The sequence below is a fragment of the Caretta caretta genome, chromosome 9 (assembly GCF_965140235.1).
Source record: "Caretta caretta isolate rCarCar2 chromosome 9, rCarCar1.hap1, whole genome shotgun sequence".
In the NCBI taxonomy this organism is placed as follows: Eukaryota; Metazoa; Chordata; order Testudines; family Cheloniidae; genus Caretta; species Caretta caretta.
Genome location: NC_134214.1, coordinates 26,707,175 through 26,725,898, shown reverse-complemented (window position 1 = coordinate 26,725,898; position 18,724 = coordinate 26,707,175). Strand labels below are relative to the sequence as shown.

At 38.3% G+C, this 18,724-nt stretch overlaps 1 protein-coding gene across 16 annotated transcripts in view; it reads left to right on the top strand.

The window, feature by feature from the left end:
• MBNL1 (muscleblind like splicing regulator 1) overlaps positions 1-18,724 on the top strand; it is a 196,510-nt gene that overhangs the window by 170,608 nt on the left and 7,178 nt on the right. For 10 of the 16 annotated variants that reach the window (XM_048864448.2, XM_048864460.2, XM_048864456.2 and 7 more), the window contains 5 exons: positions 4,880-5,137; positions 6,372-6,425; positions 7,224-7,377; positions 14,888-14,923; positions 15,635-15,729. In XM_048864448.2, the coding sequence (XP_048720405.1) occupies positions 4,880-5,137; positions 6,372-6,425; positions 7,224-7,377; positions 14,888-14,923; positions 15,635-15,729 (597 nt within the window). The remainder of the gene's footprint in view (positions 1-4,879; positions 5,138-6,371; positions 6,426-7,223; positions 7,378-14,887; positions 14,924-15,634; positions 15,730-18,724) is intronic. The other 6 variants (XM_048864452.2, XM_048864457.2, XM_048864453.2 and 3 more) reach the window with 3 other exon arrangements.

Sequence of the window (18,724 nt, the reverse complement as noted above, 5' to 3'; positions counted from 1 at the left end):
TAAATAAACAATGCAGGAATCTAAAATGAATCTCAGATAAGAGAGTGCTACTGTGAGAATTATTTTGGAATCTCCTTCAGAGTGCTGGCTAAGATCTGCTGATCTACTTGGTTGTGTCATAAGCATGCTGCACTCTTTTCACATTCCGGAAGTTCCAGAAGGCATGGTGCCTTAATGATATAATGTGACCCATAACATTTCGGAAGCTGCTGAAATTTGGAGCTAAAGTCAGCGGATCTTCAAAATGGAGCTTTTGGTCAGAATGTGTTTGTTACAGTTCTTATGCCATTTTTGTTTAAAAACATTAGCAAAGTGACAAACCAAATTCTTCTACAACAGAGGACTGTTCTCCTCCCAGAACACCCAACGACACTAACCTCAGTCTGAACTAAGAGCCATTTTCAAAATTTAAAAAGCCCCAGAAAGCATCTGAAAGCAATAAACTTTAAAAAATGGCCAAGCAGGTTTCCTTTGAACTTTGGATGAAAAAAAAGAAAAGGAAAGAAAAGTTACGGCCAAGTTACAAACCCCTGGAAATAGGCATTGGGGCTTAAGAAATTTCTCATTTGTCACAAGTTTTCTGATGGAAAATATTAATTGTTTGAGGACTTGTCCTGGATAGGTCTTCGCTTTGACCTGAGAAAACTTTTACAAACGGAGGAGAGAGCAGAGCTTCTTTCCCTCTGATAACATTCACTTGTGAAGTAACACCACCGTATTGATGGTGCTTCTCAAAAGTTACATGAATGTTGATGTTTCAGGGAGCCCTCTAAGGAACCCTAGACAGTCGCATGGATTACTCACATTTCAGCCACATCCCCCATATTCAGTGGCACAAAACAGGAGAATCCTGTTCTGAAACAATGGCCATTTGAACCAGAGCTTTTACCTCTGTCCCTGCTCAGTTCTTCACAGATGCCCACTCATTCCCTGCCCGTGGAGCTTGGAAGAAATAATCCTCCACCCCTCGCTTCAAATCTACTGTCTGCCTTCCTGTTCTCTTCTCCACCTTTGCTGTCTGTTACAAATAACAACATTACAGCCTGCTCCAGCAAAGCATTTAGTTTTTATATGCTCAATTTAGTGGAAGTAAATTCCTTACCAGCTTTTGCTAAAGTGAAATAAGAGTGAAATAAGTGAACATAAGGGTGTTGGCTAAATCAATTTAACTAAATAGTTTTTAAACTGATTTAGTTAAATTGCTACAATTTTCTTGTGCGGACAAGCCCCTAGTTATGTGTCTGTATTAAATCAGCCCAGAGACACTTAAGAGTTTTTTACAAAAAGAAAAGGAGGACTTGTGGCACCTTAGAGACTAACAAATGTATTTGAGCATAAGCTTTCGTGAGGTACAGCTCACTTGCATCCGATGAAGTAAGCTGTAGCTCACGAAAGCTTATACTCAAATAAATTGGTTAGTCTCTAAGGTGGCACAAGTCCTCCTTTTCTTTTTTTGCGGATACGGACTAACACGGCTGCTACTCTGAAACCTGTCATTAAGAGTTTTTGTGCTGTCTGCTTGCAGTGGAGCTACTGCTGCGTTGATCTGAGTGGAGAGATGTGGTGAAGTTCAGAATGAGAGAGCAGAATGGAGGAGAAATGCCTGGAGGTGTCCCTGCCTTCTCAGACTCATTAGACAAATCTGATATGCCACACTTTGTTCAGTTGGACTCAGGGAGCCATCTGTACAAAGGAGACTAGCTATTTGTGTTAAATGGGAAATAGGATTGCTAGTAATTCTGCTACCTCTGCTATTTTCACTGCTCCTGAAAGCAAACAGTCAGTCTGCTAGTTAAGCCAGTTTTCTGTCTTTCCGGTGGATTTGTTGAGATATTTCAGGACAGTGTTCTTTTTTTATCCAGGTGCTTCCCATCTTTGGATATTTTTGTTTTGTTTTGACTGTGATTCAGACTATATCTGAGTTCACTTAGTGGTTTCTCTACAATTATATACTGACCTTCCCTTCTCTCCTTCACAAAACCAGAAACTATTCTTATAGAATCTGATTTATTCTTCTTGTAGAATGTAAGGACATTAACTTATTTTGGTCTGGCTTCTAGAATATCTAGCTTTTGCAATGTGAACACTCACAAGGCAAATCTTTCGTAGGTAGCACCTTATTGACTATAAAAATGCTCTCCTAACTTGTAAATCTTCACATGTCTTTGATTCTACTCAGTGAAAAAAGGTGCTTTGTCTGTACGGCATGTACTGGTTGTTCTTTAAGTGAATTTCTTACTATCATTTAATATCATTTGAAATTATATGATTATAGAGTGGTTCATGGCTTAGCTCTCTGCCCTTGGCATTGTCCAGTAAAAAAAAACAGATGGGATTTTAGTGTCAGAACTTGAACATTATTTGTTCTATTTTCAATTTTAAAAATATATTTTCAGAAGTAATATACTACATTGTTCATTAAGTTAACACACATGGCCTGGGAAGCTTAAATTAAGGATGTTCTATAACTGAAAGCTTTTATTACTTTGACTACATTCATCAAAGGAAATTAAAACTATCTGGTTTTAAGACAAATCTAAAACACAACTGTATGCTGTGCAATTCATGGGAGCCCTTGAATCAATGTGAATATCCCTGCAATAAAGCGGATGATTGTTACTAGTAAAAGGATCAACTTGAAATGTTTTGGAGGTTGTGTTTGGTTCAGCTAATCATGCAGAAGTTTGGATGTTTAGCTAGATTTAACCATACCAGTCAATCTGGAAATCAAGATGGAGATTTCATGAGATTAAACTTTCCCAGGAGATTTCCAGTATACCATACGTTTAGCTGAAAATACCTTGAGTAGAAGCTGCCCCTCTCTGTATTTCTACTTCTGATCCTGGCAGAAATCACAAAGTAGAAAAGAACATGAAACAGAAAAGGAAAAAATAAGGAAAGGGTTGACTGAACTTTTCTGAATTTCAGAAAAGTTTGTTTGGTTTCAGTGTGGATCATTTTAAATTTTATCCAAACATTGCAGATCTGGCTGAATTGATACATCGGGCTCCCTGGAGCCACTGCTTCTTATCTGAGAAAGAGAGAGAATTTTCTCATGACACAGTGTTTTTTATTACCAGAAAAATGTAACCCAGAGATCATTGTAGATTTTAAGGGCATAGGTACCTGGGAGATCAAAGTGGAAAAATACAGATTTTTTTACATGTAAAATGTGCAGTAGGTTGGTAAAGTCGCTACTCAGTGTAAAGAAGCAAACAAAGGGAAACTATTAGATATGGCCTGACATCATCACTTCGGTAGAATAACTGCCTAAATATGAACATAAAGATAAAGAGAGTCTCATTTGTGGCCTTGACTATAAAAATATGCGAGATGCACAGATGGCAAGTCTGCCACCAAATGGAGGACTTTCCAAATACGTCTGAGACAATGGCCAGACAAAATGTATGCTCCAAGCTGGCAAACTCACAATAGTGCTGCTATCGCCCTCGAATAGAGCCACTTGCTCAGTTTCATGAACTGTAGATAGGAGTCTTAGATGACATCTGATTGAGGTTTTAAGGAGTACAGTGAATTAAAGTGTATCTGGAGAGCTAGTGTAGATGAAAACCAAAGAACACTATTTGGGTTGTTGTAAAGTTCAGAACCAGACTTCCTGAGGAAAAGCAAATGTTCCAAACTCATTGTAAAGAAAATTCTATCTGTTATGTTAGTTTTGTTCAGTGTGCAACCTTTGCATTTTCTAAAGGCTGTTGGAAGTTAGTATGTAAAACTCATTGCTGTGATTATTATTGGTCATGATTTGTAAAGAGCTGACAGTAAAACTAAAGTTTGAATGTAGTTCCCTTAAATTTAGGATTTGCAAAGTTACTGAGAAATAAGCCCAACGTTTTGATGCAATAAGTGAGAGGGGGGTTACCATTTACAGAAGTTACTGTTCTGTTAGTGGGGGTTGTACATCCAATGAAAGATTTTCGTAGTTTCTGGCATCCAGTGGAAGTTTTTGTAATTGGACCAACTAGGTAGGGTGGCTGTTCTCCTCTGCCAAAAGGAATATCTGGATTTCTGATTCTTTAAGCTTTTGTTTTGATTGTGCAACATAAACACACGCCAGCGAGACCTCTGACTGCTTGGCTGTACCTGTATTGTTTTCCTAAGGGTTACCTACCTACTCTTACTCGCACATGGGATAAACCCAGGGGTTGTTTAGCAGGCAGACTGTGGAACAAGAGGGAGGTTCAGAAAAATCAGACTGTGGGTTGTTGTGTGTTTTCGGTTGCCCTCTTGTGTTAAAAGGATGGAATAGCTGAGAGAATGCATTAAATGCTGTATTTCTGTTGATGCTCATGGCTGACATACCTCTATATAAATATTTATAAATGATAGAGGTAAAAGTATGTAATGCATTGAAGCCAAAAATGTAGCTCATGGGATTGATCTCAAAGGATTAGGAAGGTCATTTTGACAATAATTGTACCATATTTAGCTTAATAAGGCAGTTCTTAACAAATAGTTCACTTTAGAAATGTATTTGACAGTGAAGTAGTTTTGACCTTGGCTTATTGTTTCAATTATCATTCAAGATTAACATCATAAACCCATTTTTTCAAAACTAGTACACGTTGATGAATTGGACCAAATGTAGCCAATTATAGAAATCAATGGATTTGGACTCTCTGGGCTTGATTCACCTTTACTCAGGCTCTTTTATACCAGATTGGCAGTAAAAAGGGATCTGTAAAGTGAGTTCAAGATGCCAAACTTCAAGGCCCTTTTGCGCTACCAGTTTTTGTTTTTGAAAGAGTTCCTTGAAAATGCTGACTATATTTTACACCTTCTCTGTGATCACTTTTCTCAAGTCAACAATGTTGTGTGATATCCAGGCACATGAACTGGTTTTCATTTAATGATGCTGCAGGTATGTCGAGAGTATCAGCGTGGCAATTGTAATAGAGGAGAAAATGATTGCCGGTTTGCTCATCCTGCTGACAGTGCAATGATCGATACCAACGACAACACAGTTACTGTCTGCATGGATTACATCAAAGGGAGGTGTTCACGGGAAAAGTGCAAATATTTTCACCCTCCTGCACATTTGCAAGCCAAGATCAAGGCTGCCCAGTACCAGGTCAACCAAGCTGCAGCTGCCCAAGCAGCAGCTACTGCAGCTGCCATGGTGAGTCCAGAAAACACCTTCAAAATGTAACATTGATGATAAAAAATGATTAATTTATTAACTATTCTTGCTGAAGATATGTTTGTTCAGGTATCCCATTCACTACACAGTGTAATGAGCTTTTACAGCATTTACAGCCAGATCTACTCTTAAATAGTTTCAGACTTAAAATATTTTACTAATTTTTGGCAGCCGATGTATACAGGGGGGTGTGCGCGTGTGTGTGTGTATGTATACATACATGTGTGTACTTATATGTAGACTCAAAATATGTATCTATCTATTTATATAGATAGATATAGATAGTGTGTGTGTGAGTGTATTGCTATAAATCTCCATTTATAGGGATCGTTATTTCTGTCTTTAAGTATATCCATCTAAATTACCATTAATGGTATTCCTGTTTCTACACTAAACTTTGTTTTCCTCTTCTTTAATCTTGGAGGTTTTTTGTATCACCAGTAATATGCTTAAAAATTACTTAATTTAAAAAATAAGATCTGAAACTTCTTAAGAGTAGGTTTTCAAGCAAATAGACTGTAACATTATTTGAGGGAGATTTAATCATATTTTGTTCATCTTAAATATTATGGTGTGGATGAATAATTGCACAACTAGGGATGCTTGAATATGGCAATTACGTGGAGTAGGAAAACTACAGCACATTTGAAGGTATTAGAAATGAGTACAAACAGGCTATTTGCTAAAATGTATTCTTAAAGTAAATTTTTAACGTGATCTAAAACTGATTTTAATGGGTCCAGTCTTTGTTCTTTGCTTAGCTGTTAATATTGTCCTACATTTTTACATAAGTACATGATGTGACCATTAAAATACTACTTCATGTAACACATGGTTTGCTATCCATAGCATAGTACAATAAACATGAGAGGGGCCTTTTTCTATGTTTGTTTATGGATACTTGAGCAAAAATACAGAAGGCAGACTCTCTTTCTCTCGCCTTTCACTCTTTTCTGTTAGATTATCTTGTTTGTAATTAACTACATAGAGGTTGTATCCTCACAATAACAACTTAGTAGTGCCTTTATTGTGCATGCTTAGTCTTGTTATTCGTTGTATATGGCATTCCGATGATTTGTTTTTTATTTGTTTTTTCTCACCTACCCAAAAATGCACTGCTGCCCCCATGATGCACCTCTGCTTGCTGTTTATGTTAATGCGCTTGAACCCCACTGGCCCATTGCCATCATGTGCTCGCTGCCTGCTAATTAAGACTCAGTCGGCTGTCAAATCACTGAAGCGACCCCTCGAGGCAACCTTTGACCTGGTACTATGACCTTTCACCTTTTAGCTTGGCATGTAGCTTTATTGTAGATACACTTTTTTTATTAATTTGTAAAAATTTAAATACAATGGAAAACTGAGTGTGGTTTCCTGTTCCAATTAGTGGGAAAGAATACAATATACACATAAATGTATATGCCAAACAAATGTTCCTAAAGCGCAGCAGCCCACATTCAGTTTGACCACCTTTTAGACTGTTGTAAATGAAGTACATTTTGAGGACATTAAAATTGTATTTATTACAGTATTTTTATGTATCTGTTTGCTTGGCATGGCTTAGCGATATTCTTATGTAGATTTAACATTTGTAATGCAATGTTAAAGTACCAGCATGCTTTGGTACATTTTTGCATGTCTAGTTAGACTTTGGGAACTGTGGGTATAATTTTTAATATTATCTTGTTTCATTCACTCTGTGAGATTACTATTAACATTGCTTTTATTTGTCAATCCTCATGGAGCTAGCAGTGCAGCTTTCTTTTTTCCCAATATTGTTGCTTCTTACGGAAAACCTGAAGCTTTATTCAGTATTTTAGCACATTATTATAACATAGAGCTCCAATACATTTACTTACATTACTTGATGGTTAAACTAAAGTAATGCGTCCTTTTAAAGCTGTCACCTTGCCTTTTTACCTGGTAGTTCAGTCTGCTCTGGTGCTTGCTTGCTCATGGATAAACATGGTGCTGCCTGCCTCTTTTTTGCCTTCTACTGATTTTTCTTTTTCTTTTTTTCTTTTTTTGGATTGGATTTATTTTTTTATACTCATCCACCGTTCAGGGAATTCCTCAAGCTGTACTTCCCCCATTACCAAAGAGGCCTGCGCTTGAAAAAACCAATGGTGCCACCGCAGTCTTTAATACTGGTATTTTCCAATACCAACAAGCTCTTGCCAACATGCAGTTACAACAGCATACAGCCTTCCTCCCACCAGGTAAGTATTTCTTTAGTTTTTTGTAGAGCAAAGTATGCTACGAAATTTGTATTCAGCATTTGTAATACACTTCTGCAGGTATCTGTATTGATAGTCATTGATATATGCACAGTTGTAGTAGGATATTTTTTGCTTAGACTGAGGAAAGGAAGTCTAGGAATTAAGGTGTTAAGGATCAGGTAGGGATCATATAGAATGCTGTTTCTGTGTATGCTTGTCTTGGAAGCTGGGTAGATGTTCTCCAATCTAATGTGAAAATCAATATTTTGGAAGCACATGATCTATTATTTCAAAACAGATTCTTAAATCTGTTCTCTTCTTTCTTTTTTCCTAATTAATACTTTTTTACACATCTATTGAGCTATTTTGTATTACTCCTTTTTGCTGTAAGACCCCTTTGCCTTAACTTATTTAGCAACAGTACTTCTGAACCATATCACTTTGTAAAGGGTGAGGTTTTGAATTTTACTTAGTGATCATGAAATGCACAGTTAGATGGCATTACAGCTAAACTAATATGGAAGCACACGGAAGATGTAACTGTAAAAGGAATCAGAGGATCAGACACCAAAATTTTTTCATTAGTTTCAATGTGAGCAAGATAGAACCCTCAGTTGCTTTTAGTAAAGAGTGATAAAAAGATAGCTAATATTTTAGTTTGATTGTTTCAGAGCCCAAACCTGCACTCATTACTTCTAAAGAAATCTCGCTGCAGTCAATTTTTGTTGCATAAAGTCTGCAGGACTGGATCTATAAGAAGTTTGTATCACTACTTGCTTCATAAAAATCCGTATTTCCAGTTTGTTTAAAACTCTGCTATAACTTTTTTAGTTAAATTGTGAAAGTCAAATTTTAACTCCAAAGAACTGGCATTTTAAAAAATGTAGGTAACAAAAATGAGAACACTGCCTATCAGAAACAGAAAAATCATTTCCTAACCATTTTTGACATGTGTTTCAGCCACATCAGCATGATTGACTTTTACCGTTCCATTTTTGGTGGTGTGGTCTGTCATTCAATCAACATGTATACATGTAATTTACACATATGGAATAGCTGCTTGACATGAGATATAACTTCTCTAGAGCCACTGTAGCCCATTGGGCGTCTAGGGTCTGATTCAAAGCCCATTGAAGTCAATGGAAAGACAAATCAGTGGAAAGTCAATGGTCTTTGGATCAGGCCTCTAATATACATATTTAAAAGAGACATTTAAAATGTATTTACATAGTAGACCATCACAGTCCATCCTGCAGGCTTCACATATTTTAAAAGCTCCCCTGATCTTGGTTGGAGCTGTGCATCTCTGGTAAGGAGCCCCTCAGCTTCCCTTAAATCAATGGGGGTTTGGCACCTTGGCACTTTCAGCCTCCACAGAATCGGGCCCATTACCATTGGGATCATTAATGTCATTTGTGTAAATAAAATTTATAATTTGCATCACATAACTGACAGGGAATGTCAATAGTTACATGGGGCCTTTCTCGGACCTTACTCAGGCAACTTCATATTGAAGTCAGTGGGCATTTGGCCTAAGTAAGAACTTCAGGACTCATTGAAACTCCATTGGGACTCTGGATGCTGAATTCAGAGGGGACAGGCTAGTAGTTTCAGGATTTAGCCTGCACAGGCTACTGTACCAATTCTGTTTTTCATTTTTTTTTATTAAAAATTACTGTTAAGGGGCAGACTAGCATCCATTTTAGTTTTCCATTGATCTGATGCCTTCACAGAAACTTTAAAACAACATTTCCCACTAAAATAACACTTTTCACTTTTCTTTATGGCCCCCAGTTTTTATGGAGTTAAATTAGTTTAATTCTTGTTTGTGCATCATTATCATTAGTGAGAGCAGCACAGCTGTGGAAATAGTACTTTTCAATCAATTTCCAGCAGAACCAGGAAGGGAACTTACAGCATATTTTTGGGAGGCTCACACAACAGTCCCAGTCCTGAGAGGTGTTGGGTGTTCTCAGGCTTGTTGTCTTGACTTCACATGGAGTTGAGGATGCCCGGCACCTCCCAAAAGGCACTTGCCACATTTCAACATTAAGTCCTTTAATGGGAGTCGAGGGGGCTCAGCACCATTCAGGATCAGGCCCCGAAGAGTAATGACTGGGGTTTTTTTTAATGTCTTGATGAAATTCACCAGAGAGAAGAGGGCCCAGAAGGCAAGACTCTCCCCAGGACTTGCACATTAAGGGTGTATGTGGTCTGGAGGCCCTTACATGGGTCCTCTGATCTGGGCTGAATTTCATCTTTGGCAACAATGTTGGATTTGTGTTTCAAACATACCTAGACATACCTAGAGACCCCTCCACATTCTAGAGCTCAGATTTAGCTGCCTTGCATGGAAAGGTGCATGGAGGAGAAAAGGGGACACATCTAGTACCTAAATCTCCAAGTGCCTCCAAGCCCTGTCCTCCATGGTTAGAGCTATGCCCAGACTCTTGTGGGACAGGGTCTGCTGCAGGGGCGATTGGAGCATTTTAGCATACATCCCTTGTGTCTCACACAGATAACTACACCTGCCTTCGCAGGCTTTGGAAAGTGCATGCTGGAGTGGCGGCTCTGCTGCCCTTTAAACAGGTGCAGCACATGCTTCCCCTCAGGCCTGGCCAGTGTAAAGGATGGGGCCAAGGTCTTATTGCTTTCCGGCCTTTTGTCAGGAGTTGGTACTAATAAAGAGCAGTGGTAATGCTCCCTGTGAGAATTCAGCTGTAAGCATTAGGGTCCTACCAAATTCACAGCCATGAAAAACGCATCACAGACCGTGAAGTCTGGTCTCCCACCGTGAAGTCTGGTCTTTTGTGTGCTTTGTCCCTACACTATACAGATTTCATGGGGAGACCAGCTTTTCTCAAACTGGGGGTCCTGACCCAAAAGGGAGTTGCGGGGGGGTTGCAAGGTTATTTTAGGGGGGCCACAGTACTGCCACCTTTACTTCTGCGCTGCCTCCAGTGGAGGCAGGAGAGTGGTGGTTGGTAGCCGGAGAGCGGCAGCTGGTGGCTGAGCGCCCCGCCTGCAGAAGTAAGGATATCAGAACCGCAACCCCCCCGTCCCCTCTCCAACTCCTTTTTGGGTCAGGACTCCTACAGTTACAACACCATGGAATTTAAATAGCCGAAATCATTACATTTATTATTTTTTAAATCCTATGACCATGAAATTGATCAAAATAGACCATGAATTTGGTAGGTCCCTAGTAATAATGTCATTGCAGGTGAAGTACTGGCAGGGTGTGGTGTCATGTGTCAGTAAACTGACACAGGTGTGTCTGATTTCTGTGCATGTTAGACACGTAAATCTCTTTGAGGATCTGGACCTAAAACACTTGAGATTGAAATGGTTCAGATAGTCTTCCTACTGTGAACCTCTGACCTTTTGAAGTCTTCCAGAATCTGTTGCTTCCGGGAGCTGTCTCAGGAACTGTGGGATAAGTACTCAGAGGGCATTTCACCTGAAACAGTTTGGAACAGCTCTAGTATAAATGTGGGACAAAACTGCAACACGTCACACCATGAGTCTGTCACATCCAGCGTGGATGCACTGCACCATTTGTGCTAAATTGGTACCATCTTACTAGTTTGGTTCGGATTAGTGCATCTTTAGCATGACCTTAGATCAATGTATAAAGTTCCAAATGAGGCCCTAATTCAGGAAAGCATAATGGACCAGACTTTTAAAATAATTTAGGAATTTAAAGAAGCAGAGGCACACCCATTCAGATTTTCAAAAGCTCTTAGGAGTGTTCGTCTCCTTGAAACCAACAAGAGATAGAGGCCTAAAAAGCGCTTGTGAAAATCCCACTAGGTGCCTAGCTGAATTATTAGTTAGCTAAACTCCTTTAAAAAGTATGTGTTTAAAGGTCTGATCCTGCACCACTCTGAAACAATGGGAGTTTTGCCACTGACTTCAGTGTGAGCAGGATCAAGCCCTAAGTGCTTTCCTAACTAGAGATGGATTTAGACACATACCTAAGCATTTTCCTTAATTGGGGCCTCTGGCTCTGGGGACTAATTTTGCTCCCCTTGAAATGTTAACGGGAGCAGGATCAGGCTCTGTAACACTAATTCTTCATACAGATTGAAGCACTTATGTTCTCTACTAATAATCTGGTCTATATGGTGGTGCTTTCTAGATTTAATTGAATAAAAAAACTGAGTGAAACAGCGAATCAGGAGTAGGAAATATATATAAAGAGGAAAAGGAACTGCTTAAAATCCCAGTGAAAACAGAGTATCCATCAAAATTACTGCATTCTCTCTAGACATAATTTATCTGAGAAATTATAATCAGTTAAATTAGCACATGCTTGAAATCAAATGCTGCCGTGTGCTGCAAAGCCAAGGAACATTTGAACTAGCAAATTCACTATTCATACATTCTTATTGGTAAATCAAAGCTTTTGAAGTCAAGATTAATATTTAGGTCATAGCAAAAGTGATTTTTATTATTGGCAAGTGGGTCCTACTGCATTATGTCTTCATATTTGCAAGTTATTGCACCCTAGCTAGTATTTTCATTGCTGCCTTACGTTCATTTGCTGCAAATCCCTCTCAAAACTGTGTGTACTGGTTATAACATTAATGATGATGATAACTCAAACTAAAATTTAAGGTGAAAGCTTTACAGTTATATTTCAGAGAATCATTACAAAAAGCTAACTCTTGTTTTTAGCATGTAGACTTAATTATGCATGGACTGATGTAATATACTAGGTATAATAAAATATGTAAAACATAAGGGCATTTGTACTTGTCTAATAACATAGAGTGGCACAGCTTTCAGTTATACTCATGCAACTTCATTGACATCATGACGGTTGTGTGGGTGTTATTGAGAGCAATGTGTTTAGCACATAGTCTGTAGTTCAGGGTCAAATCTGGGGCCACATATTCGCTCCGACAAGTAGTTCCATTGACTTCAGTAGCAATTCACCTGTGAGTAAAGCAAGCGGGATGAGGCCTTTCCTTTAAATAGCCCTCCTTTTAAACATCTTTCATGAATAATTACATTATTTTTTGATTAATAGAAACAGTAAAATAATTAGAAGGATTAATTATGCCATTTTCCCAATAACCTTAAATGTGTCTTCTAGTAATTACAGGCATTAACTTCCATGTTATCCCCAGCATTAATGATAGTAATTACTATTTTATTTCTCCAAAAGCTCATGGCTTTGGCATTGTACAAGTTCGTGCAACATGGCTTATAAATCTATACACCACATAGCACAAGCTAGGAAGATAACATGCATCACCATTCAGGCGCAATAATTTCCTTTTGTTATCGCCATATGGTATCAAGGTAATAGTGTGCAGTGGTGGTGTAGCTGTGTTGGTCTCAGGACATTAGACAGAAAAGGTACGTGAGGTAATATCTTTTACTGGAGCAACTTTTGTTGGTGAGAGAGACAACTTGTGAGCTTATGCGGAGCTGAAGAAGAGCTCTGTGTCAGCTCGAAAGCCTGTGTCTTTCTCACCAACAGAAGTTGGTCCAATAAAAGATATTACCTCACCCACCTTGTCTCTCTAAGGTAATAGTATAGCAGTAGCTCCCACAGACAGTCATTCAGAGTCTGTTTCCAGTTTCATATGGTCCCCATCTTCAGGACTTCATTATTTCGTTTATATTGATTCATATCAGAGTAAATTTATCTAACAATATGATTAAATAGGGAAGAAAGTCTTTTCAAAAAATGTTCAGTATGATGGATTATGAAGAATTGGGCCTTTTGTTTATAATGTTTAATTTTTAAGCTTCGGGTAGGAAACAAAAAACATGCAAATACTGATTTCTCAATATGGAGCTAGCTAAAATAAATGAGATTGCCCAAGTACTGGAATTTGAAAACTGGGAGTTGAGCATGCCTAAAAATGCAGTGCTTCTATTGACATTGATGTCTCTTTGGAGAATTGATTTCTTATTAATTAATTATTATTTTTATAGCACAAGGAGAGTGACAGGCTACAAGATTGTCTCTCTCAACTGAACAATTATCTAAGAACTGTTGATGTTCTACAAAGGCCAATGGGTCCACAGACCCAACAACATATGGTCAGTTAAAGTGTGTCCTACAGTGTAGAAACAATGCCAATCAAGTGTGCTTAGCTCATGCTGGGAGCTATGTGGGAGACCTGCATTTCTTATCCTGCATTTAAAATACAAAATAAACAGTGTGAGGAAAAATCAGAGTTGAAGCTGACACTTCATCTTCAGCTTACCCCACAGTGTCTACATATTGTAAATAATACTGTGTGCAAAATTACCACTGTCCTTACTACAGCTGAGCAAACATTTGGCAAAAAATGCAGATTTGGGTCAACCAAAACATTTCATGAATTTGGGTTGATTTGCCAAATTGTTTCAGTTGTTAAAAAAGAAAAAAAATCAAAATGTTTGTTTAAAAACTCTAAATCAAAATAAAATGTTTCATTTCAAACAAAACTCATCATTGGACCCAAAATGATGGGTTTGTTTTAATTTTTGGAACTGCCAGTTAACTGAGAAACCATTTCTTCACACAACCCAACTAACACCTATGCAGTACCAAGACACATGAGATTCCTCTAGAGGGGTTGGAGGAAAAGACACAAGACTAACTCTGGGTCAATCCATCCCTTCCTATGGGAAAACCCACACAAGGTAGCCCTGAGTGGAAACTCCATGAGGATCCATCCCCTCATGTGGTTCTTCTCCCCTATTATTCAGCTGGCAAATGTGGTGAATACTCAGAAGAACTGCTGGGGTTCCACACTAGCTCTGGCCCCTGGCAGGCCCCCTACAACTGTCCCTGGCCCCATCTCTTCCTGGGACAACTGCAGAAAAGAGAACGTTTCCCTTAGCCTGCACCAACTCTCAACCTGTGCACTCTCTGCTTCCTTCTTCAGCAGCATCAGAGACTGATGGGCTTAGGCAGGGAGAAAACTCTGTGTGGAGGATCCCCTGTGCATATGGATTGGATAACGGGTGAAACAATCCCACTCCTTCATTCTTTATTATCCTGCATATCTCCGTATAATCTTAGTGCTAGGATTAACATAAATTTGGGTGCTGGCTTACCCTGAGAGTGTTAAAGATAAATAACATGTTTGATCATTTCCTCTAATCTTAATAAAATATAGTTAAAAAGAAATATACGTTTATTTTTATGCTAACAAAGTTTGTCAGAAAGATAAATCAATCAGATTAAAACTGAATTTTGAAATAAGCCATGAGACCTTTTCTAGTAATATTTCATAGACAAATGAAACTATATAGAAATAAAGGCAAACAAAATGTACCAGCACACAGTTCAATCAGCTTTTTTTCTTCACTTAAGACTAGTTCTACTTGATCACTGTGCTATTGTATGATTTGATTGTGCTGACAGTTACATGCCACTGTTCCCATAATAACAATTTTTCTTCTTTGTTCAAATGAAATTTTCTAATTACACGTGTGATGGGTTGTTTTAATTCTTTTCCCTTTTCAAATCCACCTTCCTGTTGCAATGCATGATGGGCAGGCTCAATATTGTGCATGACACCCGCTACAAGTGTTGGTAGGTGCCAGCTTTGTTTCTTGATTATCTTAAACCTGTGGTGCAGCTCACAGACCCTCAAAATCCACTGCTAGGTTTTAACTTGCAGCTCTTGTGCCAGTCCATCCCCCCATCACACCCTCTGCACTAACACCTGTCAATTAAATGCAGTTGTTTTATTTAATTGACATGGACACCTAGAAGTTGGATAGTAGTGTTCTGAATTGCACATTTTTCCTTGGTGGATTTTGATTGGACTATGAGTTTGTGTTTAGAAACTATCTTGTATTAAGTAACATACTGTGTCTTACTATAGTAATATAAAACATACTTTCATTCAAACTGATTTACTTTTGTGTGGTAAATACTTGGGTTGGATTTTCTTGTTTGTGTTTTTGTTTAGACATAAAAATGTAAACATAAGGACATTTTTAAAATACTTTTGTTGATTTCATATTGAAACAATTGAACTTGTTCGTGTTGATTTTCTTGATTTGATGGTAACAAGCATTTTTCCCTTTTTTTCCTCTTTCATTTCCCTTTCTCCCTTTCTCCCTGGAATGTTGTCCTGCTTTGCACTGTGATTGCATGTCACTCGCTGGCAATGATGTCTCGTCACATGGCTTATTGCTATGATAAATACCATGCTCAATTATTCTATCACATGTTGCCATGGTTCCCCTACTGCTACACTCTTCTGTATGTTGGCTTATGTGATTTTCCTTCCGAAAGTTCCCATGGTGCACGGTGCTACGCCAGCCACTGTGTCTGCAGCAACAACATCTGCCACAAGTGTCCCCTTCGCTGCAACAGCCACAGCCAACCAGGTTTGCTAATTTACAGCTTTGTTCCTTAAAAACAACTTGAAATTGGTGCTTTTAATGAGCATGGGGGTTTTGATTTTACTTCTTGTTGGCCTACACATTCTCTCTAAGAGTTGTAGCATAGCTTAGAAAGCTTTTGTCCAGGCTCAGAAGGTGCTACAGCTCCATTTCTGATGCTAAAAGTATTTTACATGAGACTTTCTGATGCACTCTTGACATTTCATAGGCCATGTAGCTTATTTATCTTTTCATAGATCTAAAGAGAGACAGGGATAGTACACAGAATCCAATTTTTCTGTGCACATAAAGCCTACAGTTCTTTTGCATGCAAAACTCTGGTCAAAGCCAGTGGGAGCTGTGCGTGGAGGGATTACAGGATCAGGAATTTAAGAGTCTGGACGTGTTTTGAATCTCTTCAAAAACAAAACAAAAATATTTGTGCTTACGCAAGCCAGAGGCACACTTGTAAATCTTTGTCTCAACTTGTGAATTCGTTAGGAGAGGCCTCATTAATTTTATAATGGACAAACTTTAACTAACTGAATGTCCATTCAAAACCTGACTAAACTCTTTCTAAACTACCACTATGAATGTTGTTTTATCTGGGTATAAAATGAGGATGAAAATAAATGCTTAACAAGCTAAACTGTAAGTTAAACTTCTCCTTGCACTGCCACAAACAACTCTGTAAAGATAAATGTTGTGGGCCACATTTACATGGGTGCATCTCCCATTTACTCCAATGGAAATTGCACTTACATAAATGAGGATGGAATTTGGCCCAGCGTTTTAGCTCACTAGATTGTTAAAAATTCAGTTGTTTTCTACTACATCATAGTTGGAACATTAACTATAAAGAGTAAAAACATTCTAAAAGACCATTTCCTTTCCCTTTTATTTAAATGTACCGAGAAATAAATTTTATAAGCCATACTGCAAATTTAGAATTCCTGCACATTATCATTGTGCTAAAACATAGCACCAAATTCTGTGCTAAGATGCAAGTAGTGCTCTCAGTCAATTCACTGAGAGGCCCACAAGTGTCTTCAGGGTTTTTTGTTTGTTTTTTAAAATGTCCTTAACTCAGTTTCCAATTTTGTGGGGGATGTTTTGCATTCACAGTTAATTTCAGGGGTAAATGCTAGTATTTAAGGCCAGGATTTTCAAAAGTGCTAACCTTTGACCTAACTCTGCTTCCATTAAACTCTGAGCACTTTTTAAAAATCCAATCAGGTAGTCAGAGCTATGAACAGTAGTACTTGTGCCTGAAATCTGTTGCAGCTGCACCTCTAAACCTGCAGGCAACTGCACTTGTAAAATAGGATGCTAGTTCTAGAAATCAGGAGCCTGTTCCTGCAAAGTGTTGAGCACTATACATTTTTCGTTGAGAGTTCTGAGCCTTTTATGGGGTCAGGCCAAGAGCCTTAGTATTTGTCCTGGAGTATCTCCATTGTTGCTTGCTACACACCACCTTCTTTACTAAGCCAACTGTAAACTTTTTGGTGGCATATGCAGCAATTGGCATCTCAGCCATCATGCCTGAAAATCACACTGTTATAATGATTTATAAGTGTGCACATCAGATTCCCTTGTGTTATTTAGATATTTTAAAAACCCAAACCAGAATAATCTGGTCAGTTTTCACAGAAGCTGAATGTAATTTCTCACCACCTACCTCTTTGTGCAAGAGGAAAAAAGGCTTAATTTTGTTTTTCAGTGAATAACTAAAAGTCTCTCACAGATTTAGCCCAGAATAAGAATTATATCCAGGAATACTCATGGAGAAGTTATCATTCTTGTAAATAAGCGTCCGCTAAATAAATCTACTGTATGTCAGACATATCTTAACTGCATGAGTCATTTACTGCACAATTTAAATAATTTTGATTTTAAAGCCTGCAAACCCCTGAGAATTGCTGGCGTGAGCAAAACCACAAAATGCCTGTTCTCTATGTGAGGTACCCTGCGCTTGCCCAAAGAGATTGTAGGGAAACTTTCTGTTGTAGAATCTGACCATTTCATGCATATCCTCCCTGGACCCTCATAACACACTTCAGTAAAGTATTGCAGCCAAACCTCAATATATACATATATAATTAATATATGTATATAGTATATAAGCAATGCTGAAATTGCTTAATGCCACACAATGCAATGCGCATGCATGCAGAAGGTCTTAAGATCTGGCCCTTCATCTTCATTGACTGGTGTTGAAGGTCCTTGGTATGTTTCGACAGCACTATCCCTGATGCTTCTACACAGTTGGGTGCAACATCTTCTCCTGCAGCAGTAGACAGAATGGTATGAGAAGCTTCATTATGCTTGGAGCACATTTCTGTGCAAGTTGGCAATGCTGTAAAACTGTATAAAGATGACAGGTAAAGAGAGGGCATTAGAGGTGGAAAAAAAAACCACTAAAAACATTAAATTTGTTTTAGAGAAATATTTCCACCCTCCCTTTCTTTTGCAGGTTTATTAGCTGATGGGAAATATTACTTGTATGACTGTAAATAGCTGTTAACCTTGAAAAAATCAGTATCACATCATATTGCAGGGCTTGTTTTTCTGTACATAAGTGCGTCTTTCCACTTCCCAGTCCTGTTTGTGATGAAAGTTTATGTACAATTCCTTTCACATTTGTAGTTCAATGAAAATACAGTACTGTTTTCCCTGATTGAGGGCCCTATTCTGCAAGGCCTGTGTACATGCACTCCAATGGACTTCAACTATGTGCCACTCATTGGAGGGCTTGCAGGATTGGGCTCCAGAGAGATGGTTGACTTGTGTGCTTCTTTGCTACTTCTAAATATTATCTTGTGGTTTTAATTTTAAAAAAAATACTATGGAAAATGAGTTGATAAACTTTAGGAGCCATTGCAAATTCTATTGACAACGTTTTGAGAATTGTTCACTAGTTTGGGGTGCCTTCCTTTTTTGGTACCAAACTTTGACACTTTGTACCACTTTTTTATAGGGGACGAGGACCCACAGCTCAGCT